The following is a 25,451-nucleotide window of genomic DNA, read 5'->3' on the forward strand; positions in this document are numbered from 1 at the left end:
CCCCCAACGTGCTGACCTGGGCTTGGAGCCCCTGTTCACGCGTGTGCGTGTGTGTATGCATGTCTGCTGCTCTGTGTATGTGCACATGCATGCACATGCCTGCTGTTTGTGTGCACATGCGCACACACATGTGTATGCATGTCTGCTGCTGTGTGTGTGTGTGTGTGCACGTGTGCACATACCTGCTGTTTGTGAGTGTGTGTACACAGGCACGCACGTCTGTTGTGTGCACGCACATACACATCTGTGTGTGTATGTCTGCTGCTCTGCGTATGAGTATGTGCGCGCGCGCGTGTGTGTGTGTATGCATGCATGCACTGTTGCTGTGTGTGCATGTTCACATTCTCACACTCTGTCTGCTAAGAGATGGGTTGGTAGCCTGCTGCCCCGGCCCACCCACCTGCTCCTCCACGGTCCTGAACGCTGCCACGCGCCCTGCCCTGAGTGCCGCGGGGCCCTGGATGCAGCTGGTGCAGCAGTGCGGCCATGGCCCTGCCCCACCCAGACAGGTGTCCAGGCCTGGGAGCAGCAGGCACGGCCTCCTGGAGCCCAGATGGCCACGCAGGGCTGGCAGCTGGCACGGCGGGAGCAACAGACGGCCCCTTGGCCTGTGCAGGGGAGGTGTTAGCCCCCCGCCCCCAGCACTGTGCTGGTGCGGGTGAGGCCACAGGCAGGACACCTGCTCAGTCAGCTGCGGGATGGGCTGGCAGGAGGGGCTGAATCCTGCCATGGGGTGTGCAGACGCCTCCCCTGCCCCTCCGGCCCAGCTACCCTCCCTTCACTGGCTGGGGCAGGGCAGCCAGGTCACCCGCACGTGTGCCCCCCTGCCCCCTCCCACGGGGCTGCCGCACCCCCTCACCTGACTGTCTGCCGGCCTCCTGCTCCAGACATCCAGCCCAGCAACAGCCGGTGGGCGCTGTCCGGGGTGCTCTGCTCACTGACCCCTGGGGGAGCACTCGTTTTGAACCTTTGACCCTGCACGCACACCCTGTTTTCTTATAAGTTGTCCCCCGTAATGTTTGTTTAATGCCGGGAGCCCAGCCGCCTTACGCAGGTAGAGTGGCGGCCCCTGAAGAATTTTTTTGTGAACAGCTGCTGCAAACAAGACCTGCCCGGCGACCAGCCGGGTGCCGGTAACACCATCGGCCACCAAACGAGGGTGGCCCAAAGAGCCGTAAAGACTAAATAAGTTAAGTTAACAATAGTACCTCCCGGGCATGTGACAATCCCAGGCAGGCGGGCAGGGTGGTGACCCTTGGCCAGACCTCCCCTGCCCCTGACCCCAGGCGAGCCCCTCATTGATTTCTCGGCAGTCCAGCTGGAGTGGCTTTGTGACCCCCCAACCCCAGGAACCTGCTAAGTGGCTGGAGCTGCAGCTGAGCCTGTGTCTAGAGAGAAAGTGTGTGTGTGTGTGTGCGCGTGTGTTCAGGAGGTTGCACTGGGCACAAGTGTGTAGCATGAGTTGTGTGTCAGTGCAGGCAAGCGTGTGTCTGCATGTGTGCATGTCTGAACGCATGTGAGCAGTGCCGCCACCCCCCGCCCTGCACAACACGCTAGGCAGGCCAGCCGCTGTACCAGGGAGAGTGCCAGTGCACCCTCCCCACAGCCCCAGTGCCTCGCGCATGGGTGCTTCTGCCCCAAAGCCACAGCCATGGCAGTGGTGACTGTGGGGGGGGGCTGGGGCAGGGGCACCGGGTGAGGCTGGCACGGGCACTGCCACCTCCTCGGGGCGTGCAGGGTTAATGCATTAGGAGGTTGCCTTTTTTTTTTTTTTAATTTCCCTTTTTGCAGAGCCCGGGAAGCTTAATTTAATGAAGTGTGAGGCTTTTTTATGTGCTTTTAATTACAGCGCGATAATTAACATGATGGGCCCCCGGTCCTGATTGCACACGCTGCCCCGTGCCAGCTACCCAGCCTGTTTGTAAATAAAACCAGCCGCCCGCGCCCTGCCAGATTTTTTTCCGTGTATTTAATTTCATAGCTCAGTAAAGCCCCAGTTTGACGTCCCCCCTGCCCACCGGGCCTGCCCGGACTGGGGTGTTGGGGGCTGGTGCTAAGGGGAGACAGCGGACCCCCCCCAAGCTGCTTTCCCCCAGGGCCTGGTCAGCCCAGTGCTGGGAGCCTGCACCCCAGCCACAGCCCGAGCAGGGGTCTCGGCCTCGTCGTGCCTGCCTCCCGGCTCCCTCCCGGCTACCCGAGGAGTGGGCGCATGTGTGCGCCTCGCCCTAGCTGGCCAAGGGGGCTCGTAGCCAGGCTGCGCACCAGGTGGCCGAGCCCAGCTCAATCCCTGCGCCCCGCCAAAAGCCTGCCCAGGAGCTCCTTGGTATGGAGCAGCCGTCGCGGGCCCCTTCTGGGAATGGCTGGCGACAGCCCCGGAGCCGCATCACGAGCGCTGACGGCTTGACAGGCCCAGCGGCTCCACCTGCCGCAGCCCCTGGGGCTGCCACGCGCGGGCAGGGGGTGACGGACGATGACAAGCGCCAGCCCAGCCCCGTCCCCGCTCCTCCAGCGGGTTCAAGGACAAGGCGCCTCAAGCAGGGCTGCTTGGGAGGGGTGTGGGGGGACCGCCAAAACAGTCGCCTCTGCAGGACGGGGGCCAGGCCCCCAGGATGCCTCCGTGTTGCGGGTTTGGGGGGCACCGCTCCTGCCCAGACTCCGCCCTGGGATGCCACAGTCAGCTCTGCCCCTGCCATGCCATAGTCTGGCCCGTGGCATCTGTCATGCCTGCTAGCAGGGAAGTGGGACCTAGGCTGCACTGGGCCCAGGGAAGGGATGGGTGTGGGGTCCAGGGCAGGCTGGGGGGCCTCCGCCACAGATGCTCATGCTGCACAGGGCAGCCTGGATGCCTGGGTTCGCCCAGCGCCCTGGGAGGCTGCTGCCTCACCTCCACCAGACACAGCGATGGAGCAGGGCCGTCGGAGGTGGGGCGGGATATGACCCCCCCACCCCCCCGGCTCAGCCCTGCCAAGCATTAATAAGGGCTGGAGCCCGTGCACGGCATCCCAATCGGGCGCCCTTCCCCCGCCCCCGCGCCAGGAGCAGCTCCCGTGCTGCCCCAGCCGAAGCCTCTGCAATTCTCCACCTGCTCCGGGGCTAATAGGAAGTGATCCATCATCTTTGAGGCTGCAAATCCCATCACGGCCTGTCAGGCGGCTAATATATTTATCTGCCGTCACCCAGGCAATTTCCTCCCTCCCCCTAATCAATATCGCGGCGCTCAATATGAAAATGAATATTGTCAGCCCCGTGCCCCTGGCCGGGGGGGCACGCCCGGGTGAGTGACAGCACCGGGCACGGCGCTGGTGCGCAGCCCCCGTGGCTGCACACCCCGTGCCCCGTGCCCCCGCCCCGCACCGGCCTGGCCCCCGTGCACAGCCGCAGGGACGGGGCTGAGATGGCCGGGCTGCAGCATGGGGCGCCCTGACATGAGGCTCAGGTGCTCGCCAGTCTCTGGTGGCTGCAGCCCAGGCTCCTTCCCAGCCTCCCTGCCTTTCACCCCAGCCCCCAGCCACATGAAACTCACCCTTGCAACCTCAGCCCCCTCCGCTCCCAGCCCCATGGGCCCAGTGGGGCCCGCAGGAGCAGACAGGCTCGCAGGCCACGTGCCGGTTTCCACCAGACAACAGTGCTTCACTCCCCGAGCGCAGGGCAGGGCAGATGGCGCCAAGCACAGCGGCAGCAGTCCTGCCTCCAGGGCTCTGCTTGGCCTTGGCTGCCGCTGCACGGGGCTGACCAGCCACTGCTGTTGGACGCCCAGCTGGCGCGAGTGGCAGCCGGTGCAACGGCCTTGCTCCCTTGAGGACCAGCACCGTGCCACAGCCCTCTTTGCCAGCGCTGGTTGTGCCCCGGGAGGTGGGGAGGCAGAGGAGCCCCGTGCAGCCTTGCCACGTGCTGCAGTGCCGTGGACTCCTCTGCTCCCCCTGCCTCGAGCTCCTCACGAAACAGGGACCAGCTCTTCCCAGGCCTAGATGCCCCCCCCCCCCAGCTCTGCTGCACCCCCCCAGGCTGAGCCGGTGCCCCTCACACCCAGCCTGTACCCCCCAGTCCACCACCACCGACCCAGCCCACCATAGCCTGACCCAGGCTCAGGCTTCAGCAGATGCCCCTCTGGGTGGCCCACGCCCCCTCCGTCCCATGTGCTTTTCTAATCAAAGCCACAAAGCGTGGCGGGGTGGGAGGGGCAGCAATTCATCAATCCTGGCACCCGGCTGAGGGTTTCCTGGCCTGCCGGCAGCACGGTGGCCCCAGGGCTGATGCAGGCGGGGGGGCAGCAGGCTCCTGGGGGCTCTGGGTGGGAAGGGGGGACTGACCATAGGACAGGGGAGCAGAGGTGCCAGGCTGCAGCCTCCCATGCTGGCTGTTGGGGGAGGCATGCAGGCAGATGGATGGGGAGGGGGGGGGGGGGGGCCCTGCCTCGGTGCTGTGGCCTGCGTGCTGGCAAGCACGGGTGATGGATGAGCCCCCCGCCCCCAGGGTGGGGGGAGGGGACCATGCCGCACCAGGAGCCTTGGCCCCGCGCCAGCCATGAAAAGGCTGCAGTCAATTATCCACCATCGTGATCAGACAGGTGCAGGGGAGGGGGCCATGCAGCCCGAGCCTCCAGCCACGCTGCCCCCCCAAGCCTTCGAGCCCAGCCTAGTCGCAGTGTGGCAGGACCTGGGACGACCCGCTCTGCCGCGGTGCTTCTGCAACCAGCTCTTCCCTTCCTCACCGGCCACAACCCCCCACGTGCCCAGGGCACAGCCTGTCCCTGCTCCTGCACCCAGGCTTGTCCTGGTTTCCCAGCTCAGCTCCACCACCTACGTCCCCTCAGCATGGCAGGGGCTCAATGGCACTGAGGAGCTCATCCTCAGGGTATCAGGGCACCACATCCATCCTGCTCGGCTCCAAGCTTGGCTGGAAGAGACAGGCAGGAGGCCCATGGGCTGGCACAGGCAGAGGGGAACTGTCTGCAGCCCTACAGGTGCCAGGACAAGTTTCCAAGGTGCCGGCGTGGAGCTGGCAGCCCCTGCCATCCATCCTGGTGTGAGCCGGCCCCACGGGCACAGTGCATCTCCCCGACTGGTAATGGGCTGCTCGTCTGGCCATGTGGCAGGCCAGTGCCCGCTGGGCTGCCGGCCCACGTCAGGCACAATTACTGGAGCCGATAAGGGAGCGGGGCCCTGCGGGGAGATGCACTAAACAGGCAGCAATGACACTGGTAATTGAATCCAGCCACCGTCGCCTGCCTCGGCCACGGGCACCACTCTCTGCTCTGACAGCTTTCTTCGCGCAGCCAACACCCCCGCGTGTGCGGAGCTGCACAGGGCACTGGGGGGGCGGCTGGGGGCTGAGCAGCCTGGCACAGCATCGCCGGCCCAGACCCCTGCCCCATGCAGACAGAGCCAGGGGCTCCCAGGGCCGGTGGTGCTGCAGGGGATGCATACAAGGGTGCGGGGGCAGAGCCTCCCATTCCAGTCTCCTGCCTCTGCTGTAGCAATGCAGCCGGCTCTGCCCCCAGCCAGGCCAAGGAGGGGCTCGAAGCATGGCTGTGGCTGCGCAGGGGAGCGATGGACTGCCCCTAAGCTGGGAAAAGAGCTCACCCCATTGTGTGACCAACAGTGGGTAAACCCCACTCCCCTTCCTCCTGCTCCAGTCAGGACCCCCGTCTGCCTGTCTCTGCTCCCACCCAGACCCAGCTGCATCATAAACTCACAGGGCCTAGCACCTCGAGCCACCGGGCTGCCCCAGCCCCATGCTGGCTGGGGAGTGCCTAGACCAGGATGAGGGGGCTGCACCATGAGGGGCAAACACCACAGGATGAGTCTCTTGGGTGCACTGTAGCCCTGGGACTCACTGCCAGGGAGCAGCCCTGAAACCCCTGTCCATGGGTGTTGGCAGCCCGAAGGGCCAAGGGGCAGCTGGAGGTCAGCTCCCTGTAGGCTTGCCCTGCCTCCTGCTCAGGGGGGGGTTGACTCTTGCCCCTAATGACGACAGTGACAATGGCATCAGCCTTGCGTGCTAGCAAGCGTGACAGAATCCAACCACCAGCCTGGCAGCCCCGCCACGGGCTGCCCCGATGCAGCAAAGCACCCGCCAGACTGAGCGCACAGTGAGTGGCAAATGCACAGACTCCCAGGCTCTGCTTTCCATGCGGACTTTATTCAGTGACCCCCTCCCTGCCGCAGCGCACAAGAACCGGCTGCAGCCTCACTCCCGGGGCCTGCCCCTGCCCCTCCCCGAGTGCCAGTACAATCCCATTACAATGCACAGAGGCGCCTGGATCCAGCCTCCCGGCAGTGGGAGCCCCAGGCTACAGCAGCTGGTCTTTGACTGCCAAGGCTGTCTGGAGTGATTAGGCCATGGCACAGGGACGGATGTGCCGCTTGGCTTAAATGCACTGCTGGGATGAGAACCCAGGCGTCCGGAGCCCTGCCCTGGGGCTCTGCTGGGGGTTGCAAGCGTTGATCGAATGACTGGAGTGTGTGCCCTGGCTCGTGGCCCCGCATCCTTGTCTCGCTCTGCAGTAGCAGGGGACGTTTTGGGGGCTGCCATCCCAGCCAACAGGCCCTGGGGCTCACAGAGCTGGTGCGGGAAGGAGCCTCACGGCTGGGGAAGAACGGAGCCATCTGGGAGCGTTGAGAAGGACCCGGGCGCTCGTGCCAGCTCCCACCAGACAGAAAGTGCCCTAATGGCTGGCAAAGTTGAGCAGGGCACAAGGCGGGGGAAGAAAACCCGCAGGCATACACCGAGACCCAGGTGCCCCCAGTGCTCTGGGACGTGCCTCCCCCAGGTCCCATGCTCTGCCCCGCCGCACTACAGTTCGGTGCTGGTGACAGCGCTGACCCCATGCACCAGCACAGTGGGGCCAAGGTCCCGGGTGAGCAGATCCAGCTGGTGCAGGTAGGCGGGATAGAGGGCGGTGTCGGCGGGCGGCCGCGGCAGGTAAAGGAAGCGGATGGTGGGCGCGGAGCTCTGCTCCAGGATCAGCCGGTTGGCGGCGTGCAGGTACTCCTCCGACACGCAGGCAGGGAAGTTGACGGCCGCATCGGGCGCCGCAGCCCATGGCTCCTGCTGCTTCTGCCAGTGCAGGGCCACCACGCTGTCCCAGGGCACTAGGTGGATGGCGGCCCGGATGCGCAGCTCCTTGAGCAGCTGGCGCAGCTTGTCCTCCTGCCCCCGGGTCCTGGCGCCCGACTCCACGCAGAGGAAGAGGCGGAGGGTGGCACGGCGCCAGGCCCGCGCCATGTGCAGCACGCAGGCCATCTGGAGGAGGAAGAGGCTGCAGGTGTCGGCATAGCGGGCGCTGTCGGGGCGCAGCAGGTTCACGGGCCACACATCGATGCAGGGGGCCGCAGGACGGGGCTGTTCCAGCTGCTCGAAGGCCCGAGCCAGCAACACGTTGCGCAGCATCTTCACCGCGTCGGCCACAATGGCCACGTACTCCTGGGGCGACAGCGGCCGGGGCCCCGAGGCCTCCCGCACCGGCGGGAAGCTCAGCTGTGCCTCCTCTCGGCCGCCTGAGAAGGGAGAGTACTGCGCCAGCCCGTCCTGCGGCGCCGCACCGTCGTAGAAGCCCAGCACCACGGTGTTGGGCCGCATGCCGCCTGCGAGACACGGCCAGTCACAAGGGGGGAAAGCCCAGGCGCCCCCTGAGCAAGAAGTGCCTGGGAAACCTGCCTCGGCTCTGTGCTACGGCACCCTCCAACCCCAAGCCCCAGCCCCCTCCCTCGGCAGCCGGCTCTGCCCTTGGCACGGCGTCAGAGCTGGGGACAGCCCTGCCCGGCCAGCTGCATTTCCCAGCCCCCAGCTCTCTCCTCCCTCTCCCCACAGGGCACTGCCCTTGCTCCAGCAGCCCCTCAGCCCTCCCCGAGCCCCCTGCCACCAGTGCCCAAGGGCAGAGGGTTGGGGGCTGCTCCTGCAGAGTGAGCCCCGGGGCTCTGCTGCATGCGGGTAACTCACAGGGCACATGGTGCCCTTGGGTGGGGTGGGAGGGTTGGCACATGGGGGACAAAGGCTCACAAGGGCTCTGGCCAGCCCAGCACTGCCTGGATCATATTGCACAGAGAAGGAGGGCTGCTCAGGCTGGCAGCCTGGCTCCTTCTCACCCATTGCTGGGTCTCAGCTCCCAGGCAGGCCCTGGGCACAGGTGTGGCTGCCACCCCTTGTCTCCCCATGGGGTTGGTGGGAGCAGGGAGGGCCAGGACTCACCGAGGCCGGAGATGAAGAGCAGCTGCTGCGCGCCGTGCCGCACAGAGTCGGCCAGCGTGAGGTTCACGAAAGCCTTGACGTTGAGCTTGTCGACCAGCCGCAGCCAGGACTCGGTCTGGGCTTGCAGCGGGTCCGAGGGCAGCGAGTCTGGGAAGGGCACGGCAGGAGAGTCAGACATCCCGGGGCACCCCCAAACCTCACCTGCCTACAGGGGTACTCTCTCCTGGCTCGGAGCCCCCCAGTAGCACCAGCTCCTCCCATCCTATGCCACCCCCGTGACCTCTGCTCCCCCCGGCCCATGTCACCCCAAGCTCAGCAGCTGTGGGTCCCTCGCACTCGGGGTTCGTTCCACTGCTATGGGTTAAAAAAAGAAGCATTTAAAAAAAAAAAAAAAAAAAAAAAAAAAAAAAAAAAGGTAAAAGCCTCTTCACGGCTCCCCCCATTTGAGATCCATTAGTTACCATGACAACGCTGGGTGCAGGGGGGGCTTTGTAGCCTCTTCGACTGCAGCAGAGAAATCAATGGAGAGCCAGGAATGTGGGACCAGGCATGAGCCCACGTGGGCTGGGGAACCCCACATGCGTGTGCCAGGGAATCCTGCGTGCCCCACGTGTGGGCTGGGGGAGCCAGGGGCCGATCCAGCACAGGGGGCCCCTCTCTGCCACCCTGCCCCACCATGAGGGCACCTACCACGTTGGTCTAAGGGGACCTGACGTGGAGTTGTCCCCCCCTCCCCTTATTCACACCCCAGGAAGCCAAAGCTGGCTGAGCCCAGCTCTGAGGGGCATGAGAAAAGGGGGTCCTGGCTCTGCCCCCAGCGCCGCTCTGAGAAAGGGTGGTGGGAGGGCACTCCCTGCCCCCTCCGCTCTGCTTTGAAGGCATCCGGTCCTGACCAAGGAGCTACAACCCTTGCCCCATTGAAAGCCAGGAGCCTCCAGGCACCCATGCCTGTGACAGGGTCACCAGTGCCCGTGGTGTGATGCCCACGTGGCGTGGTCCTCGCGCCTTGCCTGACTCCAGGCCCACCTGGGCTGCCCTAGAGCTGACGCTGGGGGCATGCAATGTGTGAGACAGCCCAGGTCTCTGGGGAGCCATTGGGGACCAAGAGCTCACAGGCCCCTTGGGGACATTCAGTGTGCAGGAGGGCACTGCTGAGACCCAGCCACTTCTGCTGCTCGCTACCCCTTGTATGGAGCCTGGTGGATATATGAGAGATGCCTGGGTGAAGGGGGTGCTCTTAGGGCTGCTGTGATCCCTACGGGGCTGGACTGGGCACAGCTGGCAGAGGTGCACCCTTCTGCAGCCTGGTCTCCAGGATGCTCGAGCTGAGCTCCAGAGGGGCACCTGCTTGCTTCTCCCCAAAGATGCCCTGCGGCCAGGCACCCCCCACCCCACTCAGGGCAGCATGTCTGAACCCCGCCATGTCCCCAGCCAGAGGCGATGCGCTCACCCAGCTCCTGCAGCTCCACGTGGCCCAGCACGTAGAGCCCGCTCTTCTTGAGGTCGTTGACGAAGCGGATGAGCTGGACGCAGGACCGGGGGTTCTGCACCATCAGCAGCATCTGGGGGCGCCAGAACTTGACGTGCTCCTTACGGACGTCCAGCATCAGCAGGTACTTCCGGACCTGGTGTGGGGCGCAGAGCGGGGCTGGGTCATCGGACAGGCAGGCGGCCCCACAGGCAGAGGACAGGGGCCCTTTGGGAGCTCTGCAAGCCAAGGGCACTGTGGGATCCCGTGGGTGGGGTAATAGGGCCATGACCACAAAGGGGAGGTAGAGAGATGACCAGTGGGAACAAAGAGGAGACTGAGCACTGGCCAATGGGAGTAGAGGGTCCTGGTGACACTGTGGATGTGCCCTCCAGATGTGGGAACCCCTGGATTTATCTCCCCATCTGCGACCCACAATAAAGGGGACACATGCCCTATGGAGGATGGTGTGGCAGATAGCGAGGGAGCGGGGGGGCCAGCATCCCACCACCTGTCATCACTGGTGCCAGCTGAGCGCCCTGTGATAGGGGCGAGACTGACAGTGCCATATGCCAGTGTGGGTACGCGTTGGCACCCTGCTGCCCCGGACCCACTGGAGTGAGCCTGGGTTGGCCCAGCTTGCCCTGCATGGCTGGCATGGGCACTGCCCTCCCACCACCTGCACAGGGGCTATAGCCAGGGGGTAGATTAGGGGAAGGGAGTTGGGGGGCTAGCATGGGAGAGGAGGGGGTCACCACCCTCAGCACTCTAGGACCTAGGCAGCCAGAAAAGGAGCAGCCCCCCCGGGTGCCAGCGGCAGACAGCAGGGCCCGGGCATGAGCAGACCACATGGTTGTGCTCCCTGCTGCCAGCATTTGTCGTCACCGCGGAGGCCAAGTGCATTCGATCACACCCACGGGGCAGCATCTTGTGCGGGAAGAAATGCAATTACTCCCGACACATGACATCAGCTTGTCCTTTTCCCTTGCGCAGTCTGTCCCTGGCTCCGGGCCAAGCCCCAGCTGGCCGTGGCTGGGGAGACGAGGCTCAGGGAGGTGACCCGGCGTGTGGTGTGAGTGGCTGCACTTGGTCCCCAGCTTGGGCCTAGCCCCGGGAAGGCAGGGAGCACCCAGGGCATTACTGATCACCACAGCCAGTGTCGCCAGTGACCGGGCCAGTAATGTTCCCCCTTCCTGCACTAACACCCAGGGGTGGCTGCATTTTGGGCAGACGGCAAGGGGCTCCAACAGGCCCTGAAGGCTCATCGAGCCCTGGGGGATGAATTTCTATGCTCTTCCTTCTTGTCCTTTTCCCACCCCCGCGGAGCCATGAGGAGGTCATGCTGGTGACGGGGACCCCCTGCTTGCTGCTACATGGGGCTGGGGTGGAAGTGGAGCTGAGGTACCACGGAGCAAACCTGACAAGTGGGCAGGGCTATAGGCACCTACCCGGGCAGCGGAAGGGGCGACAGCTCCCATGCCGGCTGAGGGTGGGGGTCTCAGCACTCACCTGGTGGAAGATGAGGGCCTGGCTGATGTATCCCCAGCTGCTGCTCGGGGACAGGTAGTGGAGCGCCAGCAGCAGCACCAGCATGAAGGCCATGCTGCCCGAGGCGTAGATGGGGCTGATGAGGAACATCATGATGCCACAGCCCAGGATGCCCAGCACACAGGTGTGCCAGGTGAAGTACCGGAACGTGGGCCTGCCGGGAGGGAGGGAGGCAGCGTGTCCGTATGGGCAGCTAGGGCTCGAGCCACAGCTCAGCTCGCTGGTACGCCCCAGGTGCCCGGCTGGCTAGCAGGGACCGAGGGAGCCGTGGAACAAGGAGCAGCCAGACCCTTTCCCCACTCAGCGCCCTCCCTCCTGCTGCCCAGGAAGAATCGGCCCCCGGGGTGAGAACGGTGCCAGCCAAAGCATCAGAAGGCTCGCGCCAAGTATACAAGTACACCAGGGGTTTGCCTGGGGTGCCAGGAACAGGGATGCTGCCTGCCCTCCAGCACAGCGGGTCACAGCCTCTGCCATTGTACAATTTGGGTTGACAGTTGCAGGGGGCAGCTGGGCTGCATGCCACCAAGTGGTGCCAGGCAGGCACCAATGGCCCCAGCCTCACCCTCCGGCTGGGGAACCGGGAATAGGAGCACAGGGCAGAGATGGGCCGCCTGCAGCAGAGTGCAACCCTGGAGTCCCCTCATCACCACCGAAGCCTCGCACCTGGAGGCAAAGAACAGCCAGAGACACTGAGACACGCAGGCACCGAGACGGAGCGGAGCTGGGTAATGCATGCTCGGAGGATCCAAGGAGGCCCTTCCTGGTGCTGCAGAACAAGGCACAGCCCCCGCAGCTGCTGCCCATCTGGCCAAGGTGGGGGTATTCCTTCCTGACCCCAACTTTGTGACAGGTCTGACTCGAAGTAGGGGCAGCGCCCTCCAGCCGGCGCCACCCAGGGTAGGAGTTGGCCAGACTGGGAACAACTGCTGCCTCCATCAGAAACGTCTCAGCAACCAGCCCACAACCACGCTCCCTCCCACGGGCACCCTAGGTGCTCTGATACAGCGAGATGCCCAGGGCCGAGCTATAGCCCCAGCATAGTGAGAGGCTGGGGGAGAGCAAGCCAAGGTGCCCACTGGAAGCAGAGACGGTGGCTGCTTCAATCCCAGGTCCGGCTTTAATTCTGGCACGGGGCTGAGGGGGCAGCGAGGCCAGCAGGAGCCAGGTGGGGAACCCAGTGCCCTGCATGGGGGCAGAAGAGCTGTCAGCACAGGACACCAGCACAGCCTGGGACTGGACATGAGGCCCCACGTGCTCCGGGGGTGCTATACAATTTTATTACATTGCTCTCACCTGCCTGGCTCTTCTCTATATTGCTTGGGAAGATTTTGAAAAGGCCAGTGATGCCGATTCTCACTCACACACACACACACACACACACACACACACATCCCACCCCCAGTGACAGACAGCCCTGCCAGGAGGACCCGCACCCTTCCTCTGGGTGGGGGTGTACACAGAGCCAAGGTGCACCAGGTACTGATCTGGAGTGGTGCTGAGGCCCCAGGTGATGCGAGCAGACTTGGCTGCCATCCCTGTGGGGCAGGAGGGTGCCCAGTTGCAATCTGCAAAGGGAAAAGGCTGCACCAATCTGGCAGCACTGTGGGCAAGGGTGGGGAAGGGGATTATAAAGTCTGTGCCGGGGGGGTCCCACTAACCCCACACAGCGCATGGAAGCAGGATGGGGGCAGGGGCTGGAGTCCCAGCCCTGCCATCAACTCACATGACCCAGGACCAATTGCCTTGCTGCCTCATGCCTGTTTCCCCGTGAGTCTTCAAGAAGACACATGCCGCTAGCCAAAGCAAATCCAGAGCTTGCTGCCTTTGACATGTGTGGACCAGTGTCAGCCTGTTTGCTGGTCACGGCCACCTCCCTTCCCCTGCCAGCTGTGGCCCCCCAGAGACTGGGGCACAGGGTGCTACCCACTCCATAATGAGTGCTTCAGAGTCCACCAGAGACTACCTGGAGGCTCAGCGCACAGCTGTCCTGCTGCACGTCAGGGAGAGAGCAAAGAGAGAAATCCAAGAGCATGCATGTGTGTACAGGTACACGCATGTGCGTGCTCTCATGCATAACCGCACCAGTGCCCCAAACCCCCAGTTCCTGTGCCATCACCTCCACGGTTTCCCCTGGTGGCAGGCTCTGGCTCCCTGGTGCACTTCTGTGTTGGAGATTTGGGGAGGGGGAGGACGCCAGGTTCCCCCAGGAGCTGGGGCCCCATCTCCACACCGGTGCCCCAGGCTTTGGGAGCCAGCGACGGGGAGCAGCACAGGGGGCAGGGGCAGCCCAGCCCAGCCCAGCCTGCCTCGGCGATTGCGACAAGAACGCGGCGGCTTTGGCACGGATGACAGGAGGCTCCAGAGCAGGACGCCGCGGACGCGTCAAGCTGCTAAGCTCCAAAGGGATCATTAGTTAATTACATCGGAGATAGCTAATTATTCTTTGAGTGAAAGCGACCCTGGGTCGTGGTGTGCGGAGGAGAAAGTGGCAGCCAGGGAGCAAACGCACCTGAAGTGTCCTTGTGCGGGCTGGCACGGCTGCCCCGGCCCCATCCCTGTCACCGCCCCGCCATGGCCCGCTCCCCCTCCCCACACACCCCGCAGCGCTCAGCTTTTCCCCGGCCCAGGATGAGGGAAAGACACGCTCGGGTCGTGCTGGCACGCGGCTTCCCAGTGCCCTCCCTGCGGGCAGCTCTTTGCTAGGGGAGCTGGGAGCAAAGCTCCACGGGTCCTGCAGCGTCCGGCACATGCAAGCTGCGATCTCGGGCTCGCTAGGAGCATCCCCCAGGCCACTCTCGCCAGCACCTGCGCCATGGAGGCAGAGCTGGCTCCAGGCAACGGAGGGCCAGCCAGCACCAGGCTGGGGGACAGCTCTTCGGCACGGTGCTGTCACCTGCCCGTGACGGGGTCATGGGGGAGACTGTGGCGGGAGACCACAGGGAGCAGACCCAGATAGTGGCTGGGCTGGGGTCTCCCTACCTCGAGGGAACCACAGCCGGCAGCTCATCCACCTGCGACCTGCTTGGGAGCCACCTTCCGTGCACAGGGGCAGAAACCTGGAGGAGGAGAGCCCTGACGGTGAACCCGGGAGTTTGGGATGCGAAGCCGAGGACAGCCTGGGCACCGGCGTGGCTCGGGGCGGCTCGTGGGGACAGGGCTCCAGGCAAAGCGCGCCAGGGCACGCCAACGAGCCTGCCACGGGCACCGTGCTGCGGCGAGCGGCTGGGCTGGAGAGCCGGTTTCAATTACAACCGGCACCGGGCGCCATATATCAAGGCCCCGGCGGTGATTTACAGAGCGTGGTACAATATAATCACAACTCGGCAACAATGTAGGCAACAGATTTACTTCTCCCAAGCAAATACGTCTCCGAGTCATTCATCACCCAACGGGACTCCGGCTCGCAACTCATCAGCAAGCTGCCGCCCAATCGGAGCGCAGCTCACGGCTCATCACCCGGGCCCCGCCCAATGGGAGCGCAGCACGCCACGCAGCCTCCGCTGCCTGCCCATTGGGACCGAGTCCGCGATTCACTGCCCACGCGCGAGCCAATGGGGCGCCAGCTCGTGGCTCATCCTCCCTCAGGAGGGGGCCAATGGGGCATCGGCTCGTGGCTAAACGCCCCGCCGTGGGCTTACGGCGCCCGAGATTTATGGCTGATAAACAACTTATTACCCGACACGTTTCAGCTCATTGAAAAGCTGAGCTGCGGGCCCTAAACCATCCATTATCCATTGCGCTGCCATGCCACGGCGGGCACGAGGCAGGGTGGCCGGAGCTGGTGCACTAGGAAAGGCTCTGGGTGCCAACCCGTGCCAAGGCTGGCACTGCTATGGCACAGGGTGAATGTACGGCAGGTCCCACCTTGACCTCTGCCACCCACTGATGGGGCTGAGGCCAGCCCCACACGACAATTCACCCACGAGCTGGGCAAGAGCCACGCCACACTCACTGAGGCGGGAAGCACCGCTCAGCTCGGAGACGAGGGCTGGGAAGTGTGAGGGGACTCCCCCTCCAGCACAGCAAAAGCGTGAGGGGATGACAGGACAGCCAGCAGCGCCCCGCTGGAGATGCCCGGTGGGCATCAGGCCCGCTGGAGGTGCCCGGTGTGTCTCAGGCTTGGGGCCGGCAGGCCGCAGAGCAATGCCAGGAGGCAGCGGGGGACCAGGGCATGGTGAAAAAATCAGCCCCTTCCCAAGCGCTCTCTTCGCCGGGAGCCTCAAGCCATTGACCGGCGGTGCAGGAGGGGGGGGGACGCTGCCACAGAGCAGAGCCAGGCACATCTGCTTGCACTAACCCTGCCGGCTGGAGCGAGGGGGGCCTGGGTCCTACGCCTGGCTCTGGCGCCAGACGGGCTCTGGTGCAGTGATGAGATTAGGCAGCAGGTCTCCGGGGCTCTTTGCTCGGCTCTGGCACTGAACAGGGTCTGGTGGCTGGGGTCTCAAACAGGCAGCGCGGTCCTGTGCCCTCTCTGGGCTTCTGCCCCCTCTCCCTGGAGGGCCGCAAGGCCCCACCAGCCCTGCAGACAGGGGGCAGGGGCTGGCTGAGGGTGCGTGGGGGGCAAGGGGAGCTGGGGGGCCAGTGAGGCCCGAACCATCCCAGAGCCCGAGGCCCCTCCAGGCTGTGGGGAGAGCACTGGCCCATACAGCACCTGCCCCCCGCCCCGGCTGCCTGCCCTGGCATTGCTGCTTTTCCTGGGGCATGTGCGAGGCGCAGGGGAAGGGGGGAGGGGGTGCGGGGAGCCCGCAGCCCCAAAAGCCCCTCGATTCCACCACGCCATCGCTGAAGCCGTCAGTCAGCGGCGATCGCCGGCAGAACGCCGCCCACCACCTCCCGCGCGCCGCTCCATAATAGAGCTTAATCATAACAGCCATTAGGCAGGGCCCAGCGCCTGCAATTACCATTTCAATCAGCACCCCCGCTGGCGCTAATGCATCCAGCTGCGGGGACCGCTCACGGACCTTCCCCCGCCCCCCACCCCGAGCCCCAACCTCCAGCCACTCCCTGCTACCGTCACGTTGCGCATCCCGGAGCCCAGGCCGGGGACCCCGGAGCAAGGAGCCGTTAGCAGAGCGGCCTGAAAGCCTGGACACAAAGGACGCGGCCACTTGTGGCAGGAGCGATGCGAACCCGCGCTCCATCTGCTTCCGCTGGCTGGCCAGCCCCGGGCCTCGAGGGCCGCTGCATGACGTGCTCCTGGCACGGGGCACAGGCCACTCAGCGAAGGGAGAGGAGGTTGTGCGACGCGCAAAGGCGTCTGCCACAGCCAGCAGCAATTAATCCAACTGACCAACCGGCAGCCATCAATAGGCTCCAGAGTGAACAGCTGTATCGACACAAGACACAACATGCTTTGCCCTGCTCAGCGCTCTGGTCTCAAGCTGTCTGCAGACTCCTGCCTGCCTGGACTCGGCACCTTCACTCCCATGCTTTCACCCCCCGCCCCCAGGGATGGCAGGGCTCTGGGTTGGGGGGGCGTGATGGCAGGGGCAGCACTGGGGCTCTGGCTGGGAGCACAGAGGGAGACGAGCTCCCACGCTAACACGCCGTTGAGTCTGCCAGGAAGGAACAAGTGCAACCGGCTCGGACAACCACAGCCCCCCACTTGCACACAGCCCGGCCAGGAGCACGGGGTGGGGGGTCAGAGGGGTGGCACTGCCCAGCCCAGTCGCCCCCCACAGCCGAGCCTGGCTCCTGGTACCGCGGCTGGGATGCACAGAGCCGCAGCGCAGGGGGCCGGAGCCGCAAAGCTGTTATTTTCTCTAATTGTTGTTTTTGCTGAAAGGTAATTAAAATCCCTTTTTATTTTGCTTGTCGGAGACCTCGGCGGTGACAGGGAGGGGGAGGGGGAGGCAGGTGCCAGGAGACGGAGGGTGCTCGGAGGGGGGGGGGCCTGGGGGTGTCAAGCTGCCCTGACCCCTGTACCCCCAGCTCCCTGCATGACCCATCGTGTCTCTGCTCTGCGGGGCACTACCCCGGCCCCCGTGGGGACGATGCCACACTGCTACCCTAAATGCCCCTGCCCAGACTCTGCACGAACCATCTCTATGCCATCCCTGGGCAGCCTTCGCTTGGCACCTCCAAGGAAGGGATCTCACTGCTCCACCAGCCGCCTGCTCCAGCGCCCTGCTCAGCCGACAGCTTCGCTGCACTTAAACCCTTGGGTCCGTGTCCTGCCCCCTGCCGCAGCCTCTCCCCCATTCGGAAGCTGCCATCACATCCCCCCCTTCATCTCCCAGCCACGGCTCTGACCCCAACCCTGACTGTAACCCAGGCTCCATCGCCCACCCCCAGCACCTCGCGCTTTCTCCCCTGACCCCCATAACCAGCCCAAGGCCTCTCCATCGTTCACCTTCAGACGCCCCAGAAACCCACCTTCCCTGCGGTACGGACACAGCCTGACTGCTGCTGCGACAGGGACCCGTGCCATCTCGCTGGGCTTTGCTGTACCACGCCTCACTGCCCAGGGTTGAGGTACCAGCACCCACGGCAAGGTGCCCAGGATGCAGCCCACCCAAGGGCCCCCCGGTCTGGGAGGGGGGAAGCACCGAGCCGGCTGGGACTCACTGCCCAGGGGGGTAGGCAGGTGCAGACTTCCTAAGCCGAGGGCTCGAAGGGCCGGGCTCTCCCCTCGGCTCTTCCCTGACTGGCTGCAGGACTGTGGGCAACCCTAGACGAGACTCTCCGCAGCCCCTTGGTGCCAGCGTAAGCCCTGTCTTGGATCTACAGGGAAGTCAAGCCTGTGCCAGCTCCAGCTGGGGAGCTGGAAATACCCAGGTGTGTTAGCCAAGCTGGCAGCCACCTACATGCAGCTCCCAGCACGATGGGGCCCCATTCCCGGCTGGTGCTCGCAGGCCTGACCCTAACGCCATGACTTAATCCTACAGCATGACTGTCCCAGACATTAAGTGATGCAGAGACACTAAGTGACTCACTTGAGCTCCAGGGAGTCGATGGCAGGACCAGAAACAGCGCCCAGGCCCCCAGGCTGGTGCCATCCTCACAGGGCCAGCATGTGCCCACTGGAGAGGGCAGTGATGCCCCAGAGACCCGTCGGCCTGCCCCGAGAGAGCTGTGCCCCCGGGGGAGAGGCAGGGCAGCTAGCTGCTGGCTGCGTTCCCCGCTGCCAGAGCCGTTCCTGGAACGCGGCTCGTCTCTCCCCTCCATTTAATTACCGCTAATGCAGGCCGAGCCCCATCGCCGCCTGGCACGCTGCCGCGGGGAGCAGCAGGACAAGGGCCATAAATTCACCACAAAGAGCCCCCCGCGCCTTGGGCTTTCTTCTTTTCTGTCTTTTTTTTTTTTTTTCCCCTCGACTAAAAATGGTATTTGCTCAAGGGCAAAAGCTTTTTAACCAGGATCATAAATGCTTATTACTCCACGACGTGCCGGCTGGATGGGATGGGAGTGGGGGCGGGGAGGGGAATCGATCACTGCCCCCCCACTGCCCGCAGGGACGCCCAGGCGCTGCGAGCATGGAGGGCTCCACGCAGGAGCTGGAGGGGGAGGGCAGCCTCAGGCGGCCGGGTTTGGGGCTCGGCGGGAGAGGAAAGTGGGGATCTCTCCTCCTCCTGCCTGAAAGCCATCTGAGATGCCTGGCAGAGCTCAGGCGTCTCTTCGGGCAGACAGGGCCCTGTCCCAGGGAGCCAGGAAGAGATGGTCCCTGCACCTTGGCCCGCTGGGGAGTGCAGCAAAGGGGTCTCTTGGGTGTCAGGACAGCCCCCTGCACATGCAGGCAGCCAGCACCCCCCAATCCCCACCGCAAAGCCTCATGCATGTAGACAAGCCACAGCCAGATGTCGAGAGCACCAACACCACGCTGCCAGGAGCGGCAAGGTGAGGCGGGCACGATGAGGATGGAGCTAGGCGACAGGTGCTTGGAGGGTCCTAGGAGAGCTGTCCCATGTTACAGAGCAAGGCAACCCTTTCCCCACATGCACCATCCCAGGCCCCACAGCCGGGCGCCGTGGCAGCCCTCTGAGCACCACCAGCTCCCCACCGTCCAGAGGTGTCTCTTGTTGCTTGCCACACGATTGTGTGTTTAGGGGGGCAAACCCCTGGCACTGAGTGAGGGGCAGAACATGGCACTCACTGGCAACGGGGGCTGCCGGGTGAAGGGGCAGAGCCCCGTGGTCCAGGCCCCATTCCCAGAGCACCAAGTCAGGGCACCGGGTCCCCATCTTGGGTCCTAGGTAGCCAAGAGGATGGCAAGTATAGCAGGGACGATGCCATCAGTAAGGGAAGCCTGTGCCACAGAGCATAACTGGCCTTAGCCCCGTGGTTCACGGCCTGCTGTGAACACCCGGACAGCAGGAAGCCTTCCTCTCCCACCCCCAGCTCCAAGTACCTGAAATTGGGAGCTGAGGCCCACTCCAGTGCCAGGCAGGCCAGGTCCACGGTGGCATAGACTAGCAGGAAGGAGATGGTCACGATAGCCGCGATGGTGTTCAGCTTCCCAGAGAACAACACCAGCTGTGGGGAGGCAAGACGCCGTCAGCAGCAAACCCAAGGGGGTCGCGAGAGGAGGACAGGGGTGCCGCGATGGCCTGGACAGGGGCTGGCAGGCTGCGGGGGGAGAGCAGCAGCCCACACTGTGGGGCTGGAGGGGTCGCTGGGACTGACTGCAGGTAATGCATCTCCTTGCACCCTGCCCGACTTCCCCCACCTCCACCCCGCAGGCTCAGGGGGTTGGGTGCTGTTACTGCCATAACCCACTTCCCAGCCCAGCCGCTGATGCTGGGTGACAGAGCAGAACCTGGCCCTAGAAAACAGAGACAGGAAGCAAAGCCCAGCTCAGCATGCAAACACCCCAGCCAGAGAGCTGCCCGCCCGTGTGCACCATGCCATGGGCACCATACCATGGCCCCGCATGAGAGTGGGGGGGAAAGCGTGGAGATGCGGCTCCCGGCGTGCCCGCGCAGCACCAACCCTGCACCCATATGACGCGGGGTGCTTGGCCCCGAGGCTCCTGCCCTCGCCCCATGCTCTGCCGGAGCCGTGCTCGGCGGAGGAGCCGTGCAGGCCGGCGGGCCGGCAGTTCAGCTCGACCCAGAGTAATTGCTCAGAGTGGAGGGGTTTTTTTTCCCCTTAGATTATTCAACCCATTTAAGCAATTGGGAATTTCAGCTCGTTGTGAGCTTAATAGCGCAAAGCCAAGTGGTAATCGTGCCTGGCTGCTATAATGGAGCCCCGGCTCCCCCCCATCCCCCCCCCCCCGCCTGTCGCTCTCTCAGCCATTTGCCTTTGATTTATAATTCATTTAGCTGCTCATCAAGGTAAAGGATCTGCCGCTGAAAGGTATCAAACCCCAGTGCTGGGGGCCCGGAGGGGAGGGGAGGGGGCAAGCAGCTGGGGGGAGTGAGCGGTCGCTATTAGGGACCCCTCAATTAGCTGCTATTAGAGAGGCCTCATGGGGTAGAGATGGGAGAGGAATAAGAGCCAGCAAGAGGCGCAGCCAGGGGCATGGGAGGCCCAGAGTGGGAAGGCAGTGGAGAGCCCTTAGCGGTTTGGACGTGCGTGTGGGGACAGCCTGGGACGGGGACGGCGACCAGCCCAGCGCCAGCACCCTACACACAGCCCAGCTGGGGGCCCTCACTGCAAAGCCGGACCCGCACTCCCCTCCCCATCCCCAGCTCTGCGCATCCCTCCTGGCCCCTCTGCCCGTGCTCGCTGCCCCACAGCCTGGCCCCCGCAGGCACGATCTCTCCTGTCCCCCCAGGCCTGCAGGGCGCGAAAGGGGGCACGGGAGAGACACTAGCCAGGATCAAACCCTGGGTTCACGTCAGCCTCTGAGCTACAACGACCAGGGAGAGAAGATGGGAGCCCCGGGGAGCAGGCTGTGGGGGCCCGGGCACACTCATCCTCTGCCCTGTGATGCTCCAAGGCATGGGGCTGGCACCTTTTTTGGCAGCAGGTGGCACTGCCATGCTCCTGGCCTTGCAAAGGGGCACCATGTACAGCTATGGCAACGGCCTGTCATCTTGGATGGGGCCTGGACACTGCAGGGAAGTCCCCTGGGGGTGGAAAATGCCCCCCCACTCCATGATGGGATCCAGGCAAACAAAACTGGGAAAGCTGTCCAGCAGTGGAACCCCCTCCTCAGGCCAAGCCAGGCCCTCTCCTGCCCCCCCGGGTGCCGAAGGCGATGATTAGTCCCCCCCACGTGCATGGGCTGCTTCACCCGGTCACTGTGCCCCGCAGCGCCCACCCCCGCAGGGCTGGGCTCAGCGCAGCCCCACGCAAACTGGCCATTAGCTAATCGCAATCGCAGGGGAGGGCGGGAGACGTTGGGCCTTTCCATTCAATTTGCTCAGGAGGAAGAAAAATGCCTCCAAGGAACAACCACTAAGCAGAAGTTTGCCAGGGAAAAGCTCTTGCTCGCGCTGACCTGTCATTCAGCCCAGAAGCTGCACAGAGGAGCCGGCCGGGATTAGCAGCCCTCGTCTCTGCCACTCGCGTTAGCACTAGGGCTGGTGCCAGCCGACGGCAGCAGGTTGCACCCTGGCAGCGTCAGCCAGGGGCAGGAGCTTAGCCTCCCACATCCCCACAGGGATAAGCAGCCACATGTGGGCTGGGGTGGGAGAAAGCAGCACCCACGGCCCCAGCCCTGGGCTGCTGGGCACTGTCATGCTGCCAGGGGACCAGCCTGGCCAGACACCCCCTACCATACCATAAGCCAGCAGCTGGCAGGCAGGGTGGGACCCCCAGCCCCCTGCACCAGCTGGGAGCAGCAAGGTCTCACCCGGCCCTGGGCAGTGCCATCTCTGGTCTGGTTTTGCAGAAGGGCCCGATCCATGCCCAAGGCTCCCAGGTGCTGCCAGGCTGCCTGTGCCAGACAACCCCCTGGGCTCCTGATAGCCTGCTCAGCCCATGCCCCCTCCTCTTTCCCCAGCCACCAGGGCAGCCGCCTGCTTCCTGTGCACCTTCTCCTTCACAGCGCCCACAACCCCCCACTCTTTGCCCGCACCCAGGCACATCAGAGCAGGGAGGGCATCTTCCTCATGCACACGGATGCTGCACATCCTAGCATGCAATGCTTCCCCTCCTAATGCACGCATCTCCAGGAGCTGCACCTGCCTTGCCAATGATGTGCCCTGGCAGCAAACCCACCCTGCTCCCCTGGCAGAGTTGGGCCCTGGGGCTGCCCTCGGCTGCGGGGACCTGGAGGTGCCAAACACCCCCAGCAGGCTGCAGCACTAAGCCCCCACCTGCCCATCTGCTGGGCTCCCCAGCACTAACAGGGATTCAGTCCCCTGAAGCTGTGCTGGCACAGGCAGAGCTCTGCGGTGCCCAGCACCAGCGCTGGATGGCAACCTGGCGAGGGCCAAGCCGCGAGGGCCTTTTGTGCACACGTGTCCATGTTCCCTGCCGACTAATGGGGCAATTTTTTAGCATTACACGTATTTGTCCAATTTGGCGGCACAGAGAGAGTGGGGGCCACGCGGGGCCGGTGAGCACCGCTCCCGATTGGCTGGCGGCCCCCGCCTCGCAGCCGCTCATGCAAGGACTCGGGCCAGTTGCTTAATTCACCCGGGATGGAGGCAGTGGTGGCAGTGGGAGACCAGGCTGAGCTTGCACGTGAGATTCAGAGGAGCTCCTGGCGCTCAGCCGGCCTGGGTCCTCGAGAAGAGGGGGCTGTGACAGGCTGGGGCAGCCCGGGGAGGCTGGGGCAAGGGCACCGTGTGCCTGGCAAAGGACAATCAAGGCTCACACCAGCTCCTTGGAAAACAAGGTGCTGGAGCACCCGAAGGCAACTCAGCCATGAGGGTGGGCCTCTGCGGGGAGGGAAAGCAGCCGAGTCCTGCCCGTTGCATGAAGGGGTTAAAAGCAGGTTTGGGACCTGCTGGCGCTGAAGTGAGCTCCAGCCCCTAGTGCCTTCCCCACAGAGCCAGCTGCCCCCTCTAAACCCCAACGCGACACCCCAAGGCAGACCCGGATACGACAGCCCTCTCCGAGGCTCATTCCCGCTGACCACGATGGTGCTGCCCTAGCCGCTGCTGCTCCCCACCCCAGAGGTGGTCGCACTGCACAAGGCTGCCTGCCTGGCCGGAGGCACAGGGGAGAGTGCTCAGGGCCACGCGGCACACTCACCTGCACCAGTGCCCAGGACATGACCACGGCCACCCAGGGGTTTCCGCTGCGGGAGGTTTTCTTGGCTGGCGCCAGGGCTCTGCCTGCAAGTGAAAGGGAAGCAAACGGCTCGTTAGAGGGGACTTCAAAGGAGCGGGGCTGGGGGCAGAACATGGGGCTGGCACACACTGGGTGTCACCTCTCTCTCCGACCCCAGGCCTTGGGGCACCGGCGTGGGCACCATTCAGTGGCCAAAGAGCGTTTGTTCCCAACACGTCCTCCTCACCCACATCCATCCTACACCAAAAAGCCACCAGAAGCCCTCGTCCTCAGCACGATAACCCCCAAATCTCCCCAGGCCCTGTTTAAGAGTGATCCTCTCTGGCCAGCCCCGAAGGTTAGGGGTCTGCACCGGCACTGAAATCCGTGACCCCTCCACTAGGCAGCAGCTGATACCGCCAGCACCGCCCGCCCGAATTCGGCTCAGCGGACAGACCAGCCCCTTCCCCCAGGATCAGAGCAGCAAGCTGGGGAGCACCACGGGCCTGGCTCCCGCATGGGGAAGCTGCGGGGTGGCGGTGATGCGGCAACTCAGGCCTGCAGGCAGCCGGCGGGGAGGATAATTAAAACTGAAATTAATTTAGCGATTGGGACAATTAATTACAATGGTGCGGCTTCTTCCCCCCCAACCCCCCTTCTTTGGGAGAACTCGATTTATGGTGACGAGCAGGTAATTTATGTGTTTGTACTGCCGATCAGCGCCGCCCCACGGAGGCTGAAGGATTTAGAGCGATGGGGGAAGCGGGGCGACGGCTTTGCGAGGCTTGATTAATTTAAAAAAAAAAAAAGTCCATGGAAAGACCCAGATCTCATCACTGCCAGGTCCTGGCGGCCACCACGAGTGGGAAGCAGCCGGGCGCTCATAGGGATAGTTGCTGAGAGCTAAGTACGTAGGGAGGGAGCTGGGGGTACGTGGTCAGGGGAGGATCAGCAGGACAAGGCAGGAAGCCACGGCCTGGCAGCAGGAGGAAACACTCGCTGAGCATCAAGTGAGCACCGCGCCACGGCTCTGGCAGCTGGTGCCGTGGCATCCCTTGGCAGCAAGCTGGGACAGCAAGTGCCCCCTCCCTTGCCCTGCTGCAGCCCAGCATCCCCTCCTCCACCCCAAGGGGCTGCGGCCCTGGGGTCGGCCACACGCACTCCTAGATTGGCCCATGGACGGCTCTGCCCTGCCCCGTCGGGCCGAGGAGACGAGAGCCTGCGGCGGGTCAGCTGCCGGGCACGGCCGCCCCAGCGCACGCCCGGGGAGGCGGGATGGTGTCGTGCGGTCACAGCGCATTAGTCTGGTTATCAATTACCAGCCGCGTTGCACGCGCAGCCTGGGAGCGCAGTGGGGAGGAGTGCCAGCTGGGAGAGCAGCGCCGTGGTGCTCGGGGGCGCAACAATCCCGCCCCCCCAGCGGCTCCAGGGCAATGCCAGGCTGTTCCCTCAACCCCTGGCTGCTGGGCACGGGCTCCAGGATGGAGCCAGCTGTCATGGGTCTGCTCAGCTGGCCGTGGGCAGGGCACCTTGCTCCTTGTGATCCCCCTGCCCATGCTGCCCAGGGCTCCCTCCCCAGCCCACCAGCGCATCCCCAGGGGCGACGTGGCTGGGAAGGGAAGGGCCCAGCTGGGAGCCTGCAGGACTCTGGGAACGACAGCAAGACCCGAGCCCCAGAGCCCTGCCCCTCCTGGGGCTGCTCACAACCCTCCCCCTTTCCATGGACATTGCTCCAGGCTGCTGGGGGGGGAGGCGATGGGGAAGGGAGCAGGCCCCCAACCCACCCGGTGCTGGCAGGGTCTCAGCAGCCAGACAGCAAGACCCCGCTGACCTGCCTTGCTGCTGAACAGCTCGAGGAGGAGGTGGGGACCAGGTACCCCCTAGATGGGGAAACTGAGGCACGAAGCAGGACCAAGCATCAGAGCTGGGGGTGAAACCCAGGAGTCCTGCTGCCCTCCCCTGCTCCAGCCAGGGGCACACCATCCGCCTGCCTCAGCTGGGGGGAGGGATGGGCTGGGGGGAGCGGCGGCGGCGCGGGGACCTGTGGCAGGCCGCTGCCAGAGGATATTTATTCAATTGGCTGGAGAAGCCCAAGTGGGCCAGGAGATAATGAAATCAAAGTGCCTGTGCTCTTGTC

General features: G+C 64.4%; 2 protein-coding genes across 2 annotated transcripts in view; both read right to left on the reverse strand.

Moving 5' to 3' along the window:
• ECEL1 (endothelin converting enzyme like 1) overlaps positions 1-891 on the reverse strand; it is a 17,716-nt gene extending 16,825 nt beyond the window's left edge. Inside the window, exon 1 of the mRNA XM_006022462.2 lies at positions 860-891. Coding sequence (XP_006022524.1) covers positions 860-891 — 32 coding nt within the window. The remainder of the gene's footprint in view (positions 1-859) is intronic.
• A 5,229-nt stretch (positions 892-6,120) lies between these two features.
• SLC12A9 (solute carrier family 12 member 9) overlaps positions 6,121-25,451 on the reverse strand; it is a 38,807-nt gene continuing 19,476 nt past the window's right edge. The window contains exons 8-13 of the mRNA XM_006022440.2: positions 23,297-23,379; positions 19,554-19,678; positions 11,168-11,360; positions 9,641-9,815; positions 8,191-8,337; positions 6,121-7,586 (exon numbers count right to left, since the gene is read on the reverse strand). Of these exons, the coding sequence (XP_006022502.1) occupies positions 6,796-7,586; positions 8,191-8,337; positions 9,641-9,815; positions 11,168-11,360; positions 19,554-19,678; positions 23,297-23,379 (1,514 nt within the window). The 3' untranslated portion in view covers positions 6,121-6,795. The remainder of the gene's footprint in view (positions 7,587-8,190; positions 8,338-9,640; positions 9,816-11,167; positions 11,361-19,553; positions 19,679-23,296; positions 23,380-25,451) is intronic.

This window comes from Alligator sinensis, unplaced genomic scaffold (genome assembly GCF_000455745.1).
Source record: "Alligator sinensis unplaced genomic scaffold, ASM45574v1 scaffold301_1, whole genome shotgun sequence".
In the NCBI taxonomy this organism is placed as follows: domain Eukaryota; kingdom Metazoa; phylum Chordata; order Crocodylia; family Alligatoridae; genus Alligator; species Alligator sinensis.